Source organism: Falco biarmicus, chromosome 16 (genome assembly GCF_023638135.1).
Source record: "Falco biarmicus isolate bFalBia1 chromosome 16, bFalBia1.pri, whole genome shotgun sequence".
Taxonomy (NCBI): domain Eukaryota; kingdom Metazoa; phylum Chordata; class Aves; order Falconiformes; family Falconidae; genus Falco; species Falco biarmicus.
The window spans coordinates 3,901,977-3,922,219 of record NC_079303.1 but is presented as its reverse complement, the minus strand read 5'-3'; the positions used below and the strand labels follow the sequence as shown (position 1 = coordinate 3,922,219).

The 20,243-nt window shown below is 47.2% G+C and overlaps 3 protein-coding genes across 4 annotated transcripts in view; 2 read left to right on the top strand and 1 right to left on the bottom strand.

Moving 5' to 3' along the window:
- Window positions 1–2,220: 2,220 nt before the first annotated feature.
- On the top strand, window positions 2,221–4,658 carry CIMAP3 (ciliary microtubule associated protein 3). Its single transcript, XM_056361849.1, has 6 exons — window positions 2,221–2,245; window positions 2,570–2,712; window positions 3,046–3,144; window positions 3,686–3,816; window positions 4,083–4,209; window positions 4,590–4,658. The coding sequence occupies exons 1-6, from the start codon at window positions 2,221–2,223 to the stop codon at window positions 4,656–4,658; spliced, it is 594 nt and encodes a 197-aa protein (XP_056217824.1).
- Window positions 4,659–6,429: 1,771 nt separating this feature from the next.
- TAF8 (TATA-box binding protein associated factor 8) lies at window positions 6,430–13,040 on the bottom strand. Its single transcript, XM_056361268.1, has 8 exons — window positions 12,972–13,040; window positions 11,678–11,834; window positions 10,945–11,043; window positions 10,597–10,659; window positions 10,037–10,161; window positions 9,568–9,715; window positions 8,658–8,800; window positions 6,430–8,206 (listed from the first exon to the last, which is right to left on the bottom strand). Exons 1-8 carry the CDS (start codon window positions 13,002–13,004, stop codon window positions 8,063–8,065), a joined length of 912 nt encoding a protein of 303 aa, XP_056217243.1. The 5' UTR covers window positions 13,005–13,040; the 3' UTR covers window positions 6,430–8,062.
- The window catches only part of CCND3 (cyclin D3), a 46,742-nt gene continuing 39,411 nt past the window's right edge, over window positions 12,913–20,243 (top strand). Inside the window, exon 1 of one of the 2 annotated variants that reach the window (XM_056361272.1) lies at window positions 12,913–13,038. The gene's annotated coding sequence lies outside the window, so the exon portion shown is untranslated. Of the gene's footprint in view, window positions 13,039–13,642; window positions 13,830–20,243 lie in introns of those variants that run through there. The other variant, XM_056361270.1, reaches the window with a different exon arrangement.

Sequence of the window (20,243 nt, the reverse complement as noted above, 5' to 3'; positions counted from 1 at the left end):
CTGATCTTTCCCAAGTTTTGTAATATTTGTCCATCTTTGTTGATGCAAGACTGGCATGAAATGAGAGAAGCATGCAAAAGTGAGAAACAGTCTGCACCAGATTCCAGGTCAAAGATGGCCAAGCTCACTTTGATTACCAATAAGTCCCACTTCAAAACTTAGCTCTCTACCTTTATAACAATTACTTGTGGCTCTTTCACTGTTCTACTGGGTGGCTATACAGGGGGCTTTGAGGGATTAAAATGCTGCACATTCTTCTGACAAAGGAAAATATATAGCAGTTACTTTCGGGGTGATTATATGTTGCACTACTTTTGCAGTTGATTTCTTTTAACTGTGCAAATTCCTGATTTAATTGCTTTATTACATTGAAAAACTATCATGGACTAAGAAAAGGACACTCTAAGGAGGAAAACTGGCCATTCTGATAGAAAGGCTATTACTGTCTCCATAGCAGAGTATATTCCAAAAGGCTTCTGCTATTTTAGCCATGCTTACAGGCATCAAGATCACCTGTTGCCCAACCCTGGCTGAAAGAACCAGCAGAACTTTGAGCTGTTAATGACCATGAGCTACCCTGTGTGCCCCCTTGGATCAGAAAGAATTGTAACCTGGAAGACAGGTTATGTTGGGTTTAGACAGATCTTCATGAAGAAGAGAAAAAATAGGCCCATTGACAGAAGCAATTTTATTGTCTGCATTACAGGATATATACCAGAGTTTCTACAAGTTCATAATCCCACACCTTTTTTCTGTAAAGGTCTAGCCCTCCTGCTGAATGCCCGGATGGGTATGTGCTTTCTACCCCAAAACCAATTCTACCAAACCCTTCTCAGTTATGGCACATGCAGGGAACTGGAACAGACTTGTATAAAAAAATTCTTTTATAAACCACGGAGGAGGAAGGAGAGGCAGACAGGCACACAGCAATGATGTCTCTGAAGACAAAAGATTGATGAAGCATGGCATGCTCAATCTAAAGTGCAAATATGTTGCTTGCTCTCATGTAAGCTTCCTCTTTAGCAGCTCCTTCCTGCTCAGCTTGAATGAAGCACAAGCACAGCCACTTGCTAGGTCTTTGCAGAAGCTTTCAAAGGCAGGTCAAACAGGTGGCCCAGCAAACACGCAAAGAGCCTCCCACCTTCCAGGCACTTCACCAAAGATCCCTGCTGCCTCCATTCTTCCTTATGTGGCAGCAAAGGGGAAAGATTCAGTTTAGGGAAGAGACCCAGCCTTCAGAACCACCAACCCATGAGTTTAAGGGTGCAATACTCCTACACTGACTCATCTACTGAAACAAAGTAGGAAGGAAAGAAATCCATTATTATCCTTGGAGGGTCAGTTCTGAGACGGATAACTAACCCTACCTCACTTTCTCTGAATACCTTATCCTGCAAGGAAACATGGCCCAATCATTTCTGATTATATCTGCCTCATGCAGTTACTAACTCCTAAGTGCAGCCCAGGGTAACGTTCCCTTTCCTGTGTGACTGGACATTGGCTGGGAGTACCCTGGGTCCAGGGGCAGCCCAGCCCAGGACAAGACCCTCTTTACCGTCCTGATTAAGGTAGGTTTTGGTCAAGCTCTCTGCTCTGCACAGCTCTGCTTGCAAAGCCTGAGCCCAAAGACTCCACGTGAGACACGTTTCTTGGCATCCCTCAGGAAATGCTGGCAGCCTTTGAGCAGGAAGCCGCCCAGGTCAACAAGCCCCGTCTCATGATCACCGCGGCTGTTGCTGCAGGAATTTCCGACATTCAGGCTGGCTACGACATTCCCGAGATCGGACAGTGAGTAGCAAACCCTCGGGTATCATTTTGGTGACTTCAGTGGTCTTCTGCAGGCAGTTTGCAGGGGTTACTCACTGCCCTGCCTTAACAGCCAGGTACAGGGAAAAAGACAGGGAGGAGACAATAGGGCAGATCAGGTCATGCCACAAGAATCATCACAGAGAAGGGTCTTGCTGGCACGATCTATAGACTGCTTCCCCAGAGATCTCTCCCCTACTGACTGACGGTGCGAACACAGCAGCTCCTCGGACTAGGAGCCAGCACAGCACAATCCACAGGGCTGATATTATTCATCCTTTCTTTCCTTGCCCTCTTCAGGCACTGCCGTCACCAGCATTCCCTCCAGCGCTCCCCCCTCCGTGTCTATGGCAACCGGAGTACACACACACACACACCCCCACACACACACACCCTGACAGCTGACAGGGCAGCATGGCAGCGGAGTGGCAGCGGAGAGGTGAGCCATGGGAGACAGGGGTGTGGGCACAAGGGCTTTCCTTCTTTTGCAGCTCCCCAGTGGCGTTGGGCTTCCCCAGCAACCTTCCCCACAACTGGGCTGCTAGGCTACTCTTTGCTCAGGCTGGGGAAAAAGAAACCTTCGTGGCAGGAGGGAACAGGTATCCAAAGGGCAGACCTCCTGAAATATCCAGGGTCAAGGAAAATTCCCATCTGGGAGATAAGGGGAAGGTTGGCCTCAGGCAGGGAGCAGCAGACACTTAAGAAGGAAAAACAGTGGCAAGTGGTCACCACACTGGTGGCGTTTCCTCTCCTGATCTCACAGATGGACGGAAGCGGATCTCTTTTGGGTCATGTCAAGAGCGGAAAATGTTCCCTCTCCACCATGCCCCAGACAGGCTGGCAATCCAGCTCATACCCATCAGGGGAGACCCTTCGCTTGGGCCAGGCTGTTACTTGAGTCACGAGGTAAGTTACTCAGTTTTTGTGCTCAGAGCTTTTCCTTCACAGAAGACGCACAGTACAGGAGCAACAGGACCATGGCCAGCCAGGCACAGAGTCCCCCACACCTACCCTGCCAACCCATCGTACGAGGTCTCCACATATACGTAGAAAAAGAAATGCCCTTCCCCTTCCAAACATACCAGTCCTCAAAGCTCTAGCTGCCCTAACACTCTACGTTAGCAAGAAATTAGAGGAATTAACAGGAATAGTGTCTGCTGCTCATGTACTTCTGCCCTTCCCCTGATGGAAATGGTGTCTTAAAAATGTCAGTAAGAGACTTCTGCTTTTGAATTGCAGAGCGGCAGCCTTAGATACTCTTTGGAAAACAAACCCTTGAGCAAGAAAGGCTATGTGATAGGAGCGAGAACAGCCCAGCGTTTCATACCAGAGCCACAGGTAAGAAAAGCGCACTTCACAGCGGCAGGGCTGAAGCTTTGCAAGAATTTGTAGGCTGTTCCCAACACAGACCATCAGTTTCGATCACGTTTGCTGGGGCTGCCTCCAACTTAATGTATCTGGTACCTACAGAACTCCTTACACATATTCTAGTGGGAGGTGTTGAGCCTAGAGACCCAAGACTCATATGAGCTCTAACAACATCAACACATGCATCTCTATATATACATACCTTTGTATCATATACACACACATGTAAATGTACACATAGAGGCAAAATCAGCTATACTACCTGAACAAACACGCTATGTTTTCTGGCCCAGCTTCTCTAGAATAACAATATAGTAGCAGAAACATCACAGGCCTCACTGGGTAAGGAGTAGGGAGTGCATATTGACTTATTCTGATTTTTTTACTCTATCAGAGTAGCCAAAGCATACATTGAACAGCAGTCGGCAATACCCAGCTGGCTGCGCATTGGAGCATGTCGGAATGATTTGCAGAAAAAAGATCTTCCTTACAGAAATTTTCTCTCTTGCAGACTGTGACTCCCAGCCCAGCAACGTACCAGTCATTCTGGAATAAAGAGGGAAAATGCCAGCCTGCCTATGCTCCATTTTCCACTAGGACACCACGATTTCCAGATAAGCCTTCAGATAAAAATTTCCCTGGGTAATGTAACTCATTTTCTTACACTTTTAATAAGAAGCAGGAGTACTAGCGCAAAGAAATACTAAGACACAAATGGGAGATAGGTAACTGAGTTCCCAGTAATGCTTTTATCTTCAAAAAGCTCCCCTGTTTTAGTCTTAGCATGATGACATGAATACCACAACATGCATTTCTCCCATGGATCAAGGCAAGGCTGGTAAATTCTAGTATTACAAATGTCATACACTAGCTCCAGAGATGAGGTATTTTGTGACTTTTTTCTTTAGACCTGGAGCTTACAACGCAGACAAGCCATTACACAAAAAAATCACTTGGCCAATGAAGTTTGGGTCTCCAGACTGGTCTTTAGTGCCAATGCCAGCGAAGAGGATGCTAAAAATGGAGGTACAGAAGGTAAGGACAGGGATAAAGGGATGTTATTCCTGGTTCAAGGGTTGTGACAAATGAAAATGTATGATTATTTCAATGCATTTGGACTATGTTTTGTCATCCTTCCCTCACTGGCCTGCTGGATACATGGCTCTACTAGCCTGGGGCACAAGAAACAAAGTGATTTTCTATCAGAAAATGCTGGTTTGCAAACACAGTTACAGTCCTTCAAAAAAACCTTACATTAAGAAATTTGCTCTGGAAGTTTCCATCCACAAAACGAGAGAACCAGAGTGCAGACTTTCCATGTAATTCTGCTGAAAATAAAACCTTCTTGCACCTTCCCGCACTTTTCTGAAGTGCTTGTCATTGCTAATATCTAACCAATAGTAGCTGTCTCTTAGCTGACCATAGACAAAGAACTCTGGAAACACCGGAATCGAGTGGCCTACCTGAGTTTATACTACAGCTGAGGAGCCAGGGCCGTCGCCACACATCCTCTCTGCCGGCAGCGCAGCTCAGGCCTCGTGCCACCCATGGAGGTGTTCATCCGCACTACCCAGCCTCTCCAAAATAAAACAAAGAGGGATTTCTTGCTGCAAGTTGTGCTTACCTGGGATTGGGACATGTGTCTGCTGCCTGTGTAGGTGTTGGGGTGCCGCTGGGGCCCGCGCGCAGCACCCCTCAGCCCTGCTTCCCTCAGCCCTCGGCCCAGGCAGGGCTGGCGGCCATTTTGTGTCGGTCACCACAGAAACACCTGACCTCCCCAACATGGCTTCCCTCAGCGCAGGGGCCTTCTCCCCAAAAAATCCAGTCCTCCCTGGCACCGGAAAGAAGCCAAATTAACACAGCTACAGGGCAGCCGGGCTGCTGCCCCGTCTCCTCAGCACTGGGAGCAGACACTACCATCTTCCCCGCAGCCACCACCTGCCTTCCCCAGCCTCCTCACCACCATCTCCTCATCCCCAGCAAATGCTCCAGGCCGGGCCCAGGGGTTCACCCACAGCCTGAGGAGAGCTGACAAAACATGGGGGTGCACATCGTACTACACTGCCCTCAGGTATGTTCAGGAAGGGTATAATGGCTTTGTGCACAGCCAGCTGCTATATTAAAGCAGCACACAGCAAACTTCCTAGGGAAGGAGGCTGTGCTGGGACAGGTTAGACCAGACGGCCTGCAAGACTTAATTTTGCATTACTAGCTTTTCCCCTGCTGACACAAAGAAGATATTCTCAAGCAACGAGCAAGCCACATGCTTCTAATTAAGAATCTGGCCATGATAATAAATTCAGTCTGAAACAGAAAGGTTCTGGTGCTCATCATCGGTTGTTCCTGTAATGTACAACTCAGACCCTAGGGATTTCTATAAATGTTTACAAACCTTCACACAGCGACTTGATCTGTGTGATCACAGCCTTGATTCAATCTCAGGGGAAAACTAAGAGCAGGCAACATTCATTCTTGATATAACTACCAGTTGCAACGCAGGCTTTCAAATTTTCGGGGTCTGTTTACCTGTTTCTGTAGCAAATTCCCCCTGTAGCCCAATTTCAGCTGTAAACCCACAATATATTCTTCCAGTTTCCCACTTTTGGTCTTCCAGTGCTCTCATATATGCACTGCAACAGCATGGCCAGTCTTCTCTAGGCACACCAGCCCCTGCCCTCCCTACCACAAGAGCCTGCTTTGTAGTTGCAGCTGCTAAAAAGGGATGTCCTTGCTGATGTGCAGTTGCTCCTTTTGGTGCAATCTTTTGAAGGTGGGGGTATGACTCACGGGAAATTGTACTGTCCTAAGACCTGGGGTTTACAGCTGTTTAAGGCTTCACCTTTGTATTCGTGGCTGATACTGCACACTTCACCTCCATCTGTCCTGGTTTTCTAATCAGGAGAAAAATACATGGGTAAAAGACGGTGTAAAAGAAAGTAAGCAGTATCTATGATTCTGCAGTCCTTAACCACGTTCCACCTGTGAGAAGTGGAGAAACCTACCAAAGCTTTTGCAAAACTGATGGTATTTCAAAAGGCACTTTGTCCTCACTGAGCATATTTCTAATGAACCAGAGTTTTTGTTGGAAAATTCCCAACCTTCTCAGCTATCAAGTGTTGCTGTGAAGAAAGGAAGAGATGCAGAGGGAAGGACAAGACTTCCTACTGCTTGTAGACTCCACTGAAAGCACACTCGGGCTCCATTCAGGTGCTTTTCCACTCCTGAAACTTAAAAGATTCAGCCAGTTTTGCTTGCAGGAGATAAAATTTCTTTTATTATGAACATAAAAATTACTATTTTCATTCTACATTTTTCCCCTACCCAGCGAGGGATTTTCTCATTATGAAAAATGCTTAATCCAAGTAAAAAAAAGATATAAATTTATATATATATACACACATACACAATGTCTCTGTACATTTGTTATTCTGTACAACCAAGGCACCAGCACACGTGGCAACAGCACATGCAGGGCTTTTTTGCTAGAGATCTAATTTCAGATTGTTTGGCAGGAACACCTCCATGCTCACCGAAACAATTACTCCTTTTTATCTTCCTCCTCCCTGGGTGACGGGGGAAGAGGGAGGCCTGGAAGGATGCCTTAACTGAATGGAGAGGAACACGTACACGCACAACTCTGATCTCCCTGGTGACTGCAACAGATTCCTTGCTGCTACTCTAGGAAACTGTGAGCTGCCTGGAAGTCTGTAGCACACAGTCTCGGCTGCCTCTTCCAGCACCACATTTTCATCTGGAAGAGATGCTTGGGAGACTGGACCAAACTACAGGAGTCTTTTGTCAAAGAAATGTAGCCCATATTTTGCCTAAGAAAACGTTGGAAGGAAAATTAAAGCAAAGCCGTACTAGAATCAGCTAATAATTACAATAATCCCATCACCAGTCATTTTCACTGCTGAAATAAAGTCTTCTACTCTTGGGGGAATAAAGGGGAGGGGGGAGCAACTTCCATTAATAAATGCCTGGATTTGAAAATGGATGAAAAAAGTGCGATCAATAGCATGGCCTTGTGGACTGCAACCAATACAGCTTTATTCTGTATTCCAAGTTTTTCAGCCCAGCATCTTTCAAACCAACTAGTGAAGGCATGAACTCTCCAAGGAGTTGTGCTGTGTTGAAACTAACAATAAAACTGAAAAATAGCCTGAAGCAGCTGTTAAATTGTGCCATTCATACTGCTAGAAAATTATCTCAAAGCAGAACAGGGTAAACACCACACTTACTGCTTTTAAGTGAGAAGTCCAGCTGCAGTCACAAAAGTGAGAATAAAATTCCATCTCAGCTCTGTATTTACACTTCACTCTCTTACCAACACATCAGATGCCTTTAGTTTATAAAAGAAAAGTCTGTTTGCTTTTAACTGCCAAGAATCCAAAGAAACCTCTCTGGGACTTTTTTGTCTGTGTTAAAACATGCTTCTCAGACTAGAAGGCCAGGCAGCATTGACTGCAGACATTTCTTTTCTAGCCTGCCAGCCAGCCATAAACGAATTATGCCTTTGTATTCTGCACAGCCTGCTGGGAAGCACTGAGCAGCAAGAACCTTCATGTCCCTCGTCTCTTCAGAAAGTAAATCCTGCCAACAGTGAGAACAAAGCAAAGTAAACGAGACCATTCCCGTCTGTAACCCGATGGCCTTCAACGCTTTTAAGGCAATTGACCATTGACCATTCCAAGTCAGCAGGAGAGCAGAGGGGAAAGTGCGAGCACTGCAAACCAGGATGGAGAGTGTAGTTCACTAGGCAGAGACAGATCATTCTTCTGCTTCTGCCACTTAGCTGGATTGTCTCTCCTGTCTTGCTCCATGCCTTTCACCCACAGCAGCGGAGGTGAAACCCCTGGGTTTCTCTGAGCAGTGGGCTGGCTACACCTCACTTCTTTCTGCGGATCTTGGGCTTTTTCACTGGCCGGAGGTAGGGATTGTCTATCACATTTTCCTCCCCGTTCCGACTGCCTGACAGGGATGTGTTCTGCTGTAACACTGAAGCGTTCTCCTTTTCAGGTCCTGAATCATCCTGCCACATTAAATAAAAAGCATAAGCATAAACAACCAAAGTTAGGCTAAACAAGGCTTAGAAGTTTAGACCACATAACCTATGGCCAAATTAGATATAATCAACAGCCAAGATAAACAGCAGCACACAAGGAGCTGCATTAAAGGTGCGGACTCCTGATTTCTAACACAAGAAGATCCCCTTTGGGAACAGTGTGGGATCCAACGACAATCCTCTCTCCCCTAACACTGAGATGAAGGTTGTACCGAAAGCTCATGATTCAACCTCAGCTTGCATTGCACCCTGCAGGAAGTTAAAGAACCATGACAATGTTCAGGCCTTTACACCTGGTAAAATGCAACCCACTGCCATTTTCCACCCACTGTGCCCAGCTGCAAGGAAGACAGGCAAAGAACCAGGTTTCGTTAAGAAACTGGGCCCAAGAGACCTTGATCTTTCAGGCTGGGCGTACCGTGCTCATGTGCAGGGGAAGGTTCTCAGTGTCTGTCTGGTCGTCTTGCTCAGATGAATCTGTTTCTTCCATTTGCTGCATTTCCAGCTCAGAGGGGAGAAGAGCAGTCAGGTAGGGTACGGTGAAAGGCCTGGCAGCAATCACTAGGGTTAGGGAAAAGGACCCAGTCAGCAAGCTGGGAGAAGACTCCTCAACTCCGAGGATAGGAAGCAAAAACCCAACCAGTTATTTAGAGACCAAACGCTTTCCACTGGTTCTGGTTTTAAACACACAGACTCTTTCCCTGCTGCTCCCAGAGACCAGGAATTAAATACGCTGTCCCTAAAAGATGGCAGTCTCTTAATTTCATATTTTCTGGAGCCCCCTTATTTTTCCAGCCACAGACACAGCATTATACTAACACAAAAAATCCTTCCTGACCTCCATAAAGGTTCAATTATCTCACAGGCTGAAGCATCACTTAGGCCCCCTTAAGATAACACTGACATTTGTGCTGTCAGTGAGCCTTGGGCAGATTCTCATCACTGCTTTGCAGGCAGAAGAACAGGAAAACCTCCACTCTCTCCCATAAAAATATGAGAGAGAAGAAATTACTTATTCAGAAGCTACAGAGGGGCGGAGACAGGATTGGGATGAGCTTTGCATTTAGCACCTATCAGCCAAGGCCTTCTCCACCAGCAGAAGAAAGTGAGCTTTTGGTGAGGGTGGAAGGCTACCATTTGGCTTCGATTCTGTTTTTCATCCCCATTTTGAAAAGACAACCCTCACTTCCCAGCCTTCCAGTGTCTCAGAAGGGCAAACACACTGTGATCATTCACTGCTCACCTCCTGCAGTAGCAAGAACTCTAATGGAGTGTATACCCAGCTAGGCAGCTGTCATTTACAGCACAAAGTGTCCCAGGTAACTCACGTGGGAAAGTGCTAACATCATCTTTGAAAAGACTCTGGGTTTCTCCTGTCTTAGCCATGAAACGTGTGAGAGCCCTTTCTACATCGCGCCGTTGAGATGCTGCCTTTTCCCGTAGGACTTGATAATCAGATACTGGCTCCCGGTATGTCTGTGCAGCAGGAAGTTAAAAAAAAAAAAAAGAACACGGTTAGTGGATGCAACGCAGACAGCTGAAGCTCAAAACACTACTAGGAGGCAGATGCTACAGGCAAGCATTGACCTTCACATTCACAGATTTTCAGAGCTCTCAACAGCCAGAAGTCTACAGCAAGGGCAACCCACAACCAGCAAGCGAGATATTAAGCCAGGAGAAGCAACATTGTGGATAAACAGTACCTGCACTGCAGTAAAAATACACCACTCCTGGTGTCACTGACTTCAGACAGACCCCAAATGGCATTAAAAAAAATTAATATCTTTTTTCACTCACTGGTGTCTTGATGTAAGTGTGAGGATCTGGAAACTCAGGAAAATGGCCAGGAATGTGGGATGGATGTGGCTTGTTCTGTCCAGCTGTCAGGGCTTTGGGAGTCACAGGCTGGTTTGTCACAGGAGCTACAGTTAAAAAACATGCACACACATAAATCAGCCAGCTTCATTCTGCCAAGAGTTAGGCATGAAGTGCTAGCTCGTACTGAACTGCAACCCATGTCTCCAGGTCCTACAAAAGGGACAGAGCACATCCCAAGAGCAGTAATTTCAGATTGTGTTTGGCATTCCAAAAAGGAATAAGGATTACTTGACCCCTCCCTCCTACACAAAACTATCTTGAGGATTCTCATGTGCAATAAAGATGCTGAGGCAAAGGCAACCAGTTTGGCAGAGGGTACCTATTACACAGTCAATTACAGGATTTCTTAAGACAAACTGCACTTCCAGGGGCACTGGACTGCATCATCCATCAGGAAAGCAGGAGCCCTCTGGATGCCAGCACATAGGAATGCCAAATTATTTCCAATTTCCTGCGTAAGAAGAGAATTTCCCACATACGGGCCGTGATGACCATCCTCTGGGAGCGCTTGGCATACGCAGGAAGCGTTTCAACATTGAACCCTGAAATACAAAACAGGAAACAGAAATCACACCCAGAGTTTACCCCATCAAAAATCCCTTCTCTCAGCCTTCTCCAGAATAATTTTATGTGAAAGAAAATCACGCACTCTGTATATATTTATACTGCATTTGTGCAACGATATCTGAGTGCCCACACGAAGCCCAGAACTGTGGGCATCACACACCTATCAGAAACACAACGGACAGGTTTTCCTACCAACACAGCACACTCAGATCTTCTGCAATGCGGGCAGCTGGAATTAATGGGACCAGTCTACTACTCACCCATTTCCACGAGAGTAACCACTATATCAGAGAGCGTAGGCTGCGTCCTGGCTGTATGTTCACAGTAGGACTTCGCACTCCTTCCAATTTCAGAAATATCTGGAGGGGAAAAAAAAAGTATCAGCCCAATCCTAGTGAATTTTTAGCAAATTTAGCAAGGAATGAAAAACAGCTCCCGGAATCCAGCATCTTACAACCTGTGTATTTGAAATTAAAGCACATGCACACACGAAGTATGGAGACACTAAAGATCAAAGAGTCAGATGTTTTCTGCAAATGCAAAAAGCAAATCTGCATCACAAGCATGAAAAAATACAAAACTTGATCAAATTTTGATTTCAGAAAAATACGGAACCCGAGATCCTAGGCACATCACCCAGCAAAGCAGGAGTAGAGCTGCCAGATACAGGCACTTCTGCAGCCTTAACTAACCAAATGTCTGGAACTTTGTTACTTCGCTACTTATTCTGCCAGCATCTCAGTATGTGGAGCTTATTAGGACACCTAATGAGCATCTAATGAGTACTCAGTGAGTAACATAAGTACTTTTGAGTTCGGACAAGCATTTCACGCTCACAGAAGTCTGTGACTCCGGGGCTGTGCTCTAGCCACTGGTCAACCCTTCTGCTTTTGCAAACATTATTAACACAAGATAATAAAAATTTGAAAACAGAGAACCAAGGCACTTCAGGGGACCAGTGTGACTGGGCACTGACAAAGCTTGGATACTCACAGCTTTGTAACATCTCCGTCAGCGTCTCCACCGCGGCCTTCTCAGCGCTCTCAAAGCCGGCTTCGGTGAGCAAGGAGCTGACCACCACCTGCAGCGTCCTCCTCCGGGCCAGGTAGTAGTTATCGGCCGGCGTGGTGGCATGCTTGCTGCCCGACCTCTGCAGACACAGCCCCCCGCCCCAAACGAGAGCTCAGAGAAATGAAGCCACCTCCAGACCCCAGGAAGAGCAGCGAGACCCGAGCCCGGCTGGCCCCAGGAAGGGCGAGGGCACTGATCCTGCCCTGGGACCCCCGGGCTGGGACCCCCAGGCTGTGGACGCGGCCAGGTGACAGGCTCTGTGACACGCCAGGGGCTGGCAGGCAGGGTGGCACACGTGCTGCTCGTGCTCAAGGGTCATGGGCCAGCCTCCTGCTGCATGCAGGCACACACACACATGTACACACATGTACATAAGCACACACATACAGATGTATATACACACACAATCTATAGTAGACATCTACGCACACATGCACATATTCAGACACACATACAAGCACATGTACTTATGCACATATATACATACATACACACAATCTATACACATACATGCACACATATACATACACACACATACCTGGACAGGTACATATGCACACACATATACACGTAATCTATACATATACTCTACACAGCCATGCACACACACATATACATAGACACACTTATGTGCACATGTACATATGCACACACATATACACACAATCTATACATACAATCTATGCACATGTATACACACACATACGTGCACATGTATACATGCACACACATATATACACAATCTACACATATGCATATACACCCTCATATACATACACACAATCTATACGTATACATCTACACACCCACGCATGCACACATGTATATAGGCACACACATACGTGCACGCACGCATATATGCAGACACACACATACAGACACAGGGCTACAGGCACCACGCAAAGCAGAAGGCCCTTTGGGCCGCGGCCCCTTTAAAAAAGCCGCCCCACAGGCAGCCCCGCCCCGCTGCTCCCACGCCGGCCAATCCGAGTAGAAAAACTTAAGCCAATCAAGTGCCACTGCGTAGCCCCGCCTCCCACCGGCCATTCAGCCAATCAGCGCCTCCCTCCCCTCAGCCTTCGCCTCAAAGCCCCCCGGGCAGGCCGCAGGCGTCTCAGGCGCATGGGGGGGCGGGCAGACCGCTTTCGTTCTGCCTGCCCGCCGCGGCAGCCGCCCGCCACAACGGCCTCGTGTCCTGGCGAGGAGCCGCCGTTACCGTGCTGGAGCCACCGGACGCTGTGTCGGCCATCTTGGAGCCATATGGAGCTGTGCGCACGCGCCAGGTGCGGCGGAGGGGGGTGTACGTCGTGCTTCGCGCGGGGCGTTGTGGGATTTGTAGTGTGGGAGGGAGGGAGCGCGGCGGGGTTTGCCTGGGCTGCCCCGGGCCCGCTGCTGGGCCCGTCCGTGGCGCTCCCAGCGCCGGCTGCAGCCCGTAGAGCGCCCCTTTCATCTCCTGAGGGGTGGCGGAGCTTGTGGCTCCAACAGGAGCAAAGCCTCCTGTAATGCCGTTGCGCTTGCTTTAGCAGTGTTCCCGTGAAAAAATTACTTAATTCAAAAACTATTGACTTAAAAACCCTTGAAGAGCACCAGCGGTGTGCCAGGAACCCTGTAACCATGGAGGCACTTCTGGTTTTCCTGTTGTAAGCAATATGTACTCTTAGCTGAACCTCGGTGTACCAGCTCGTGTTCTTAGATCTTTTGATCAAAGCTTTGGTGTCAGTTCAGTGTTTCAGAAAGACAGAACAGGAAACCCCAGGCTACAACTCCCACCCCTTGCTTCCTGTGTAAGTACATGTGTGGGAGAGCAAGAACATTATAAGAACCAATTACTGTGTGTGTGGGGGGGTGGGGTGGTGTGAAAAAAAGTGATGTAAACAACAGGTGCCACGCTGGAAATTAAAGGTCCTGATCGCATTTGGTTTGTATGGCGACACAGCTTCTATGTGCTGCTGGCTTATCAACAATAGCAGCAAGTTCTGCTAATGAATAGGGAAAGCGAGGAGGTAGAGGAAGGTGGAGGCTGGATTGTTCAAAGCAAACACGCCTGCAGAAGCCAATTTCTTGATCATCAAAGGTAGGAGGCAACATAGTTTCAGAGACTGAAAATGTGATATAGAGGGCAATCTTAATGTCTTACGTACTCCGGGATGTGCAAAACAGTTGGCAGAGGACTGGTGGAGTATAATTGCTCTGAGGACGTTAAAAGTAGCTTGAAATGATTGTGCGTGAGGGGGTTGGTACTAACAGGATCTTGCTGCAGTTTGCCGATGTGAATTCCCAGGGTGTCAGTATTCTGCTGAACCATGAGGCAGCTGCTTTGCCATCCCTCAGTGGGGATGTCTGTCTCTGCCAGGGCTTTGTAGTGGAGGTGAGGCAGGCTCTCAGCCTCCTAGCATGTTAAGAAGAGATGTAGAGCTGTGTTAGCAGAGATGCTGAGCCCTTGTGGCTTCCAGCTGATGAGCTTCTGGAGGTCTGCATACTAGTGAGTAAGCTGGCATTGTAGATGAAGCTAAAAGAGGGGAAGATGTGAGCGCCTAATTTTGGTACGTTGCAGTTTTCTGGGTAACTCTTGAAGTGTCTGACCCCAGTTGTTTGGATGGGAAGGGACGTGAACTCTGGCAGGTCTGGACTGAAAACATTCATGCAGTGCTGCTGCAGAAACGGGCTTGGGCTAAGCCAGAAATGTCTATGGGAGCGCTGGCGGGATTTCGGACTGGTTGGTACTATGAGAAGAACTATGCCTCTTAGTCTCAGCTTGCCATTGATTTTATTCAATTGATTTACACATTGCTCTTGTAGCAAATCCAGAGGATGAGTAAATGGGGAAGAAAGTGTAGACAGGTGCTTCTGCTGATGAACATTGTGTACATTAGAGTACTGAGTAAGGCAGCATTTTCTCTCCATAATGTATCAGTCATAACATTCATCAGCAGGGGGGAAGAAAAGTAAATTGTGACTAGTGGTATGGCGCTAGATGCTGAAATCTTTTGGACAGGAGAGATATCCACGTAGGGGTCCAGTGCAGCAAAGGAGCAGCATGCACATGTCTGAGATGTGTGCAGGTCAGGACCTCAGTCTGCTGTTATCTCTGCTACTGACTTGCCTAAGTCTTTCCTTTGCTCCCCTGTCTATGCAGTGAGGAGGATGAGGACATTATTTAGCTGAGTTCCCTTACTGAGATTGTGAAGGGTGCAATATAAATACAGCATGTGATAATTGAGCCATAACTTCTGGTTGTTTTATTGCATGAGGACAGTCTCTTCTTCATCTCTTGTTTCAAGTACTTGTAATGTCGCTTTTCAGTGTGTTATTTACAGCACTTGCCTAGAATGAAGCAAACCTGACTTTCAGTCCCTGCCTTCAGGACTGTTTATGCACTGAACTGCTTTGTGGGGAAAAAAAACCCAAAAAAACCCCAGACACAATCCTGAAGAACAGACTAAGACACAGCATCCTTCTCCTACTCTGGAGGATTAACCACTGATGTGTAGAGGCACTCAGCTTCCCTCTGTGCCAGTTGACTCAGGGTTTTTGTTGGTGTTTTTTTCTGCACAATGATTGTTTCCATCCATGTGGGTGCAGGGCATCCAGTGCCTTCCTGAGCTGACCTGGAGTATCTTTCTGGGACCTGGAAAGTGGAGAGGCCAAGCAGTTACTGAGAACATGGGCACAGTCTTTCTTCCTTCAGCTTTTTTAGGAAAGGAGCCTTGCAGAGGCAAGATTTCAAACCCCTGCATCTTTTGTTAATTCCCAGCTAGTTATTTTAGGATTCTGAAATGCCCAGCTTCTACCCAAGCAATGCTGAGGGAGCCTTGCCTAATCTAGCCTGTATTCCCATCAGGAATCAGATGTCCCACAGGACAATTCAGGCTGGAGGGGACTTCTATCAGGAGGTCTCTACTCCAGACTCCTGATAGAATCGGGCTCAGCTAGGCCAGATGAGGCTACCAAATGTAAACCTTCCTGTGCCCACTTGCATCCTGCAAGCTCCTTCTGCAGCTGAGGAATCTGCCAGGACAGAGGCAGGCCAGTGCAGTGCCTTCCTTCACACAGTGTCACACAAGTGTGTGTACCCAGGCAGGGTCCCACTGCTCATGTGTGTATGAAATTCCAGAACAAGCATGTGTTTCCTGCTCTAGTTGAGCTGCTTGGCCTGACTTGTGGATGCTCCTCTGCGTTTGATACCTTTTGTTGATTCTTTCCTTGTTACATACTATGTTGCCTGATTTATTCATGTGTGAGAGCTATTGTGTAGATATGTGTACTTCATAGCCCTGTGCTGCCCATTTTTCACTCTCTTGGGAATATTCTTTTTTCCTCCTTCACAAAACTTCATGGACAAGTTTCAGAAGACAAAACTGTTTTAAGTCTTGAGCTCTTTGTACTTCAGAGGCTTTGGTTTGGAAAGGGTGGTGGGAGAAGTCCTGCAGTGAGGGATGCTAGGGGAGGCTGGGCATTGCATGGTATTATTCTGGGCTGTAGTCCTGGCTCTGCATCCAGCCTGCTCAGTAACCATAGGCAAGTTCTGCTCCTCTGCATTTCATTTTCTCATCTGTTAGGTACTGGCATGCCTTGTGAGATGCTTTCAGAGCTGATAAAAAGCAGCATATGACATCAAAATATTCTTGTCAGTGGCACTGTATGCTTGGAAAGCTCTTTCCAGAGCAGTGTAGTCCATGTTGGACTCATCATGAGCAGAGTATCCAGAGCCTGGCAGAAATCCAGTAGTCCACAGATTCATAGACAGTCCTAAAACTATGGGTACAACATCCCTCTTTGTGGTGTGGGTACATAATTCTTCCCTTAAACATAGCTCCCCTCTGATGGGGTGGGAATAGAAAACTTCCATAAAGATCTAGTTACTCAGTGATTTAAGAGTTTCTTGCATGTCTTAAGCACTGACTGCTCGGAAGTAGATGCTAGCAGCCGCTAGAGGAGACTAGCCAGCTGAGACAAGAGGAGACTAGCAAAAAAGGAGTGCTTCAGTGCCATGCTAAAAGATGTTGCCAGGGATCCGATTTGAAAGGGACAGAATTTGGAAGCAGAACCCTGCTGGCAGTTTGTGGCTGTAGGTGGAGAGCAGCATCTTTATTTTGGAGCCCATGTGAAGTGGGAAATGATGCTGCCACTGGAAGAATTTGCCAATTTAATGTGCCAGTTTCCTCTGCAGCACTGTGAAATCGGTCATCTGGCAGCAAAACAAAAAAAATGCAGGATGGCAATAGTCTGCGTGCCTTTCTGGGTATGTTGTGTTTTCCCAGAGATTGGAACCTTTCCTCTTGTTTTCCACTTTTAGCAACAACAAATACTTTCACATTGGTGTCAGACTGAGAAAGGAAGCAAGTTCATGTGTTTTTACTCTGAATTGCATGCAGATTGTTCTAAGAGATAGGAGTTAGGATTCCCAGGTGGATTGGCACTAAACAGTTCTGTGGCCCCAAACAAGAAGAATATTAACCTTTTTGAATTACAGCTGATATTTCTAATATGTACAATCCCAGAAGGAAGGTTGTAAAGCTTGTTGAAATTCATATTTGAAAAGAAGAATGGGAACTGACAACTCTGGACTCTTTGGCTAGGGAAAGCCCAAGCCTTTGCAATTTTTTGAGCCTGGGAGGTGCTCAGTGTAGCAGAAGGCTGCCTGTCTGACCTCGATGTTTTAAAATAACAACCTTGTGAGAGGTGGTTAGTCAGATGGAAATGACTGAACTCAACGTAGGGGTGAAATTTTGCAGCATGTGTTAAGACAGAAAGCCAGGCCAAGTGATCTAATGTCCCTGTGTGCTCCTAAATTTCGTTATGCTTCTGCCTTGCCAGAGAGATGTGCCTTGGACTGGCCCAGAGCAGAGGACTGAGCTGCTGCAGGTTGGTTTCCTTGCCTCACCCAGCCCTGAAAGGAGGCAGCTGCCACCTGCATGGTCTGAGTGTGCCCCAAGCCACCACAGCACCGTTGCCACCAGAGGGCACATTGCGACCAATATGCGCTTATTGCTGAGCAACTTAATTCACTGCTGGCATTTTGGTACTGAATTAACTTGGCTGCTTACACCCCTTAGCTTCGAGGATGCCACCAAAATCCTTCCTGCACCCATTTGTTGCTGAAAAGCTCCTGTGAGGTCCCCAAATTCCTTGACTGACCAGCTCTGTGGGGTTTTGTCATGCAGTTTATCAGTGACAAATGCTTGATATGCAGAGGAAGCCGCTACTGGGCAAGGAAGGAATAAACTGCATGTCTGAGAGTGTTTTGGGGTGTTTATTCCCCCTAATGACATTGGCTTGTGCCTTGCAGAAATGAAAACTCAAATACAGAGAGCTTATAGCCGTGTTGCTGCTGTTGTGTTTTATTATTTGGGGAGATATTATTTGTTAGTGTTATCCTCTTCTCTAAAACAGCAGTGGTGTTATTGTTGGCAATATACATGTGTGTTAATTAAAGCTTCTTGAAGTAAACCCCTTGCAGATTTCTTGCTGGTTGTGTTATGTGGTGGAGGAGGCTGATCCTTGGCAGAAAGCACCACCCTGCCTGGCTCATACTGAGGTGTGGGGATGCGGATGAGCTCTCCAGGTAGTGCTGAGGGGTCACATCTGGGATTTCCATTCACCTTCCAAAGAGGTGTAACATCCACAGGGGCCGGAGAAGACTTTCCAGAATGCAAAATGCATCTCTGTGTGCAAGTTAGGTGTTCCAACTGTGGAGTTTTTCCAGAGTAAAGCTTGAAGCTGTTTAGTCAAACCTATAAATAACCACACGGGGAGAAGGTGTCTGGTCGTAGAGAGCTCTTTGATCTAAGAATCGTAATAAGATCCAGGTGCTGAAGTGCAGGTCAGCACAGTTAAAACGGGAAATAAGGTGAATCTCTTCATAGGGGAATGTAATTGGGCTCCTCAAGGGTGCAGTGTGCTCCCAGACATAGCAAGGCTCCCAGTCAGGACTGCCTGCCTTTCTAGATGATAATGCTGTAGTTCATCTGCAGGCTGCTGAGCTAGACAGAGAAACTGGGTGTTTATAGCCAGCTCTTAAGCGGGCAGGCAGAGCTAGTATCCCTTCTGAGGTTATACTATATGGAATTACATGCTGGAATTAACCCTGAAGGGTCCCTGGCTTTCCTCCTCTGCCACTCAGGCAGGCTCCCCCCACCCCATGTCTCCCTTTGCAAGTTTGGCTCCTTAAGGATGAGCCTGCAATAGCAAGAAGGCCCCAGGAGGTCTGTTTGGCCAAACTGGAATACCATAGCATCTTTACTGCTTGAAGTGGGGCTGGGGTGATTGATGCTTGCTGGGCCTTTTGTTTCCACGCTAGTCAGTGGATGTAAAAACTGTTCATTCCCATTCTACCAGCTCATAGCTATGTTTCTGAGTCAGTGCCATGTCTAATCCACCAAGCATGTAAACCCACACCTCCAGGCTGTCCGGAGTCTCTGCTGCCGAGAACTGTTGCAGAGCTCTGGTCAGCTTGTCCTGCCTCATCAGTGACTCAGTAGATGCTCTTCTCCATTTTGTCCCTCTGTTTGCCTGAAGCTTTAGGGTCCAAAGGTGATGAGGTGGGTTAAGTCTGCTTTTGTGCAACCAGTTAGATGTGAACTTTATTTTCCGAGGAACAGCAGATATTAGTTTCAGATGACAGGCGGAGGAACACTGCCAGGTTTGGGGGATGCTCTCTAGTGCAGATTCTTACAGACAATGCAAATGGTCCTCACCTTCCCTCTGGCACTGGAGAGGATAACAAGTTCTCTGACCAATCTTATTGGCAAGCTGTCATTCTGATTTCCCATCTTTGCTTTGGGCAGACTGTTTGCAGCTGCTTTGGATGTGCCAGATGCTGGATGTAACAGCCACTGATGCAGTCCCTTGGTATCAGGGATGCTGTAAATCAAAATATCCCCAGCGGTCTCGGGGAGAGCCAATGGCATGTTCAGCCTCTTTCCTGTCTTGTCAAGAGATGATGACAATGATTTGGCTGCTAGGGATCCTTAAAACCAACAAGAGGGACTCGGAGGCATGTGGCCTCTGCCTTCTCCCTAGCATGGATGGTCAGTCAGAGCCACATATCTGATGCTAAACTTTTTCAAATCTTGAATCATCCTCTTCCTGCTCATCCTTGACCAAGAAGTGGCAAATGCGATGTGTAATTGCAGCAAAACCAGAATTATCCCTATTTTCTGACCCCTGTGTCCACATTTGGCATATCTTGCCTTGGGCCATGAGCCCATTCCTCACCTCAAGTATCTGTCTGACTTTTAAAGGTCATCTTCAGAGGATAAGACCTTCAGGCTGTCAGAGGAAGTACTGCACAGCAAGGTGGGCACCCTCTCTGTGGTACAGCAGATGTCAGCATTAAAGCTGGGCCAGGACAACGTCTGTCTCCTGCATGTTTTTTGCAGACTTCCTTCTGTGGCTGACAGCTTGCCAGATGAAGCCATCTCTGCTCCGAGCCAGAGCTGCATCGCATGTGTCTTTGATATTCTGCAAAGAGTAAGGTGTTGCTGCT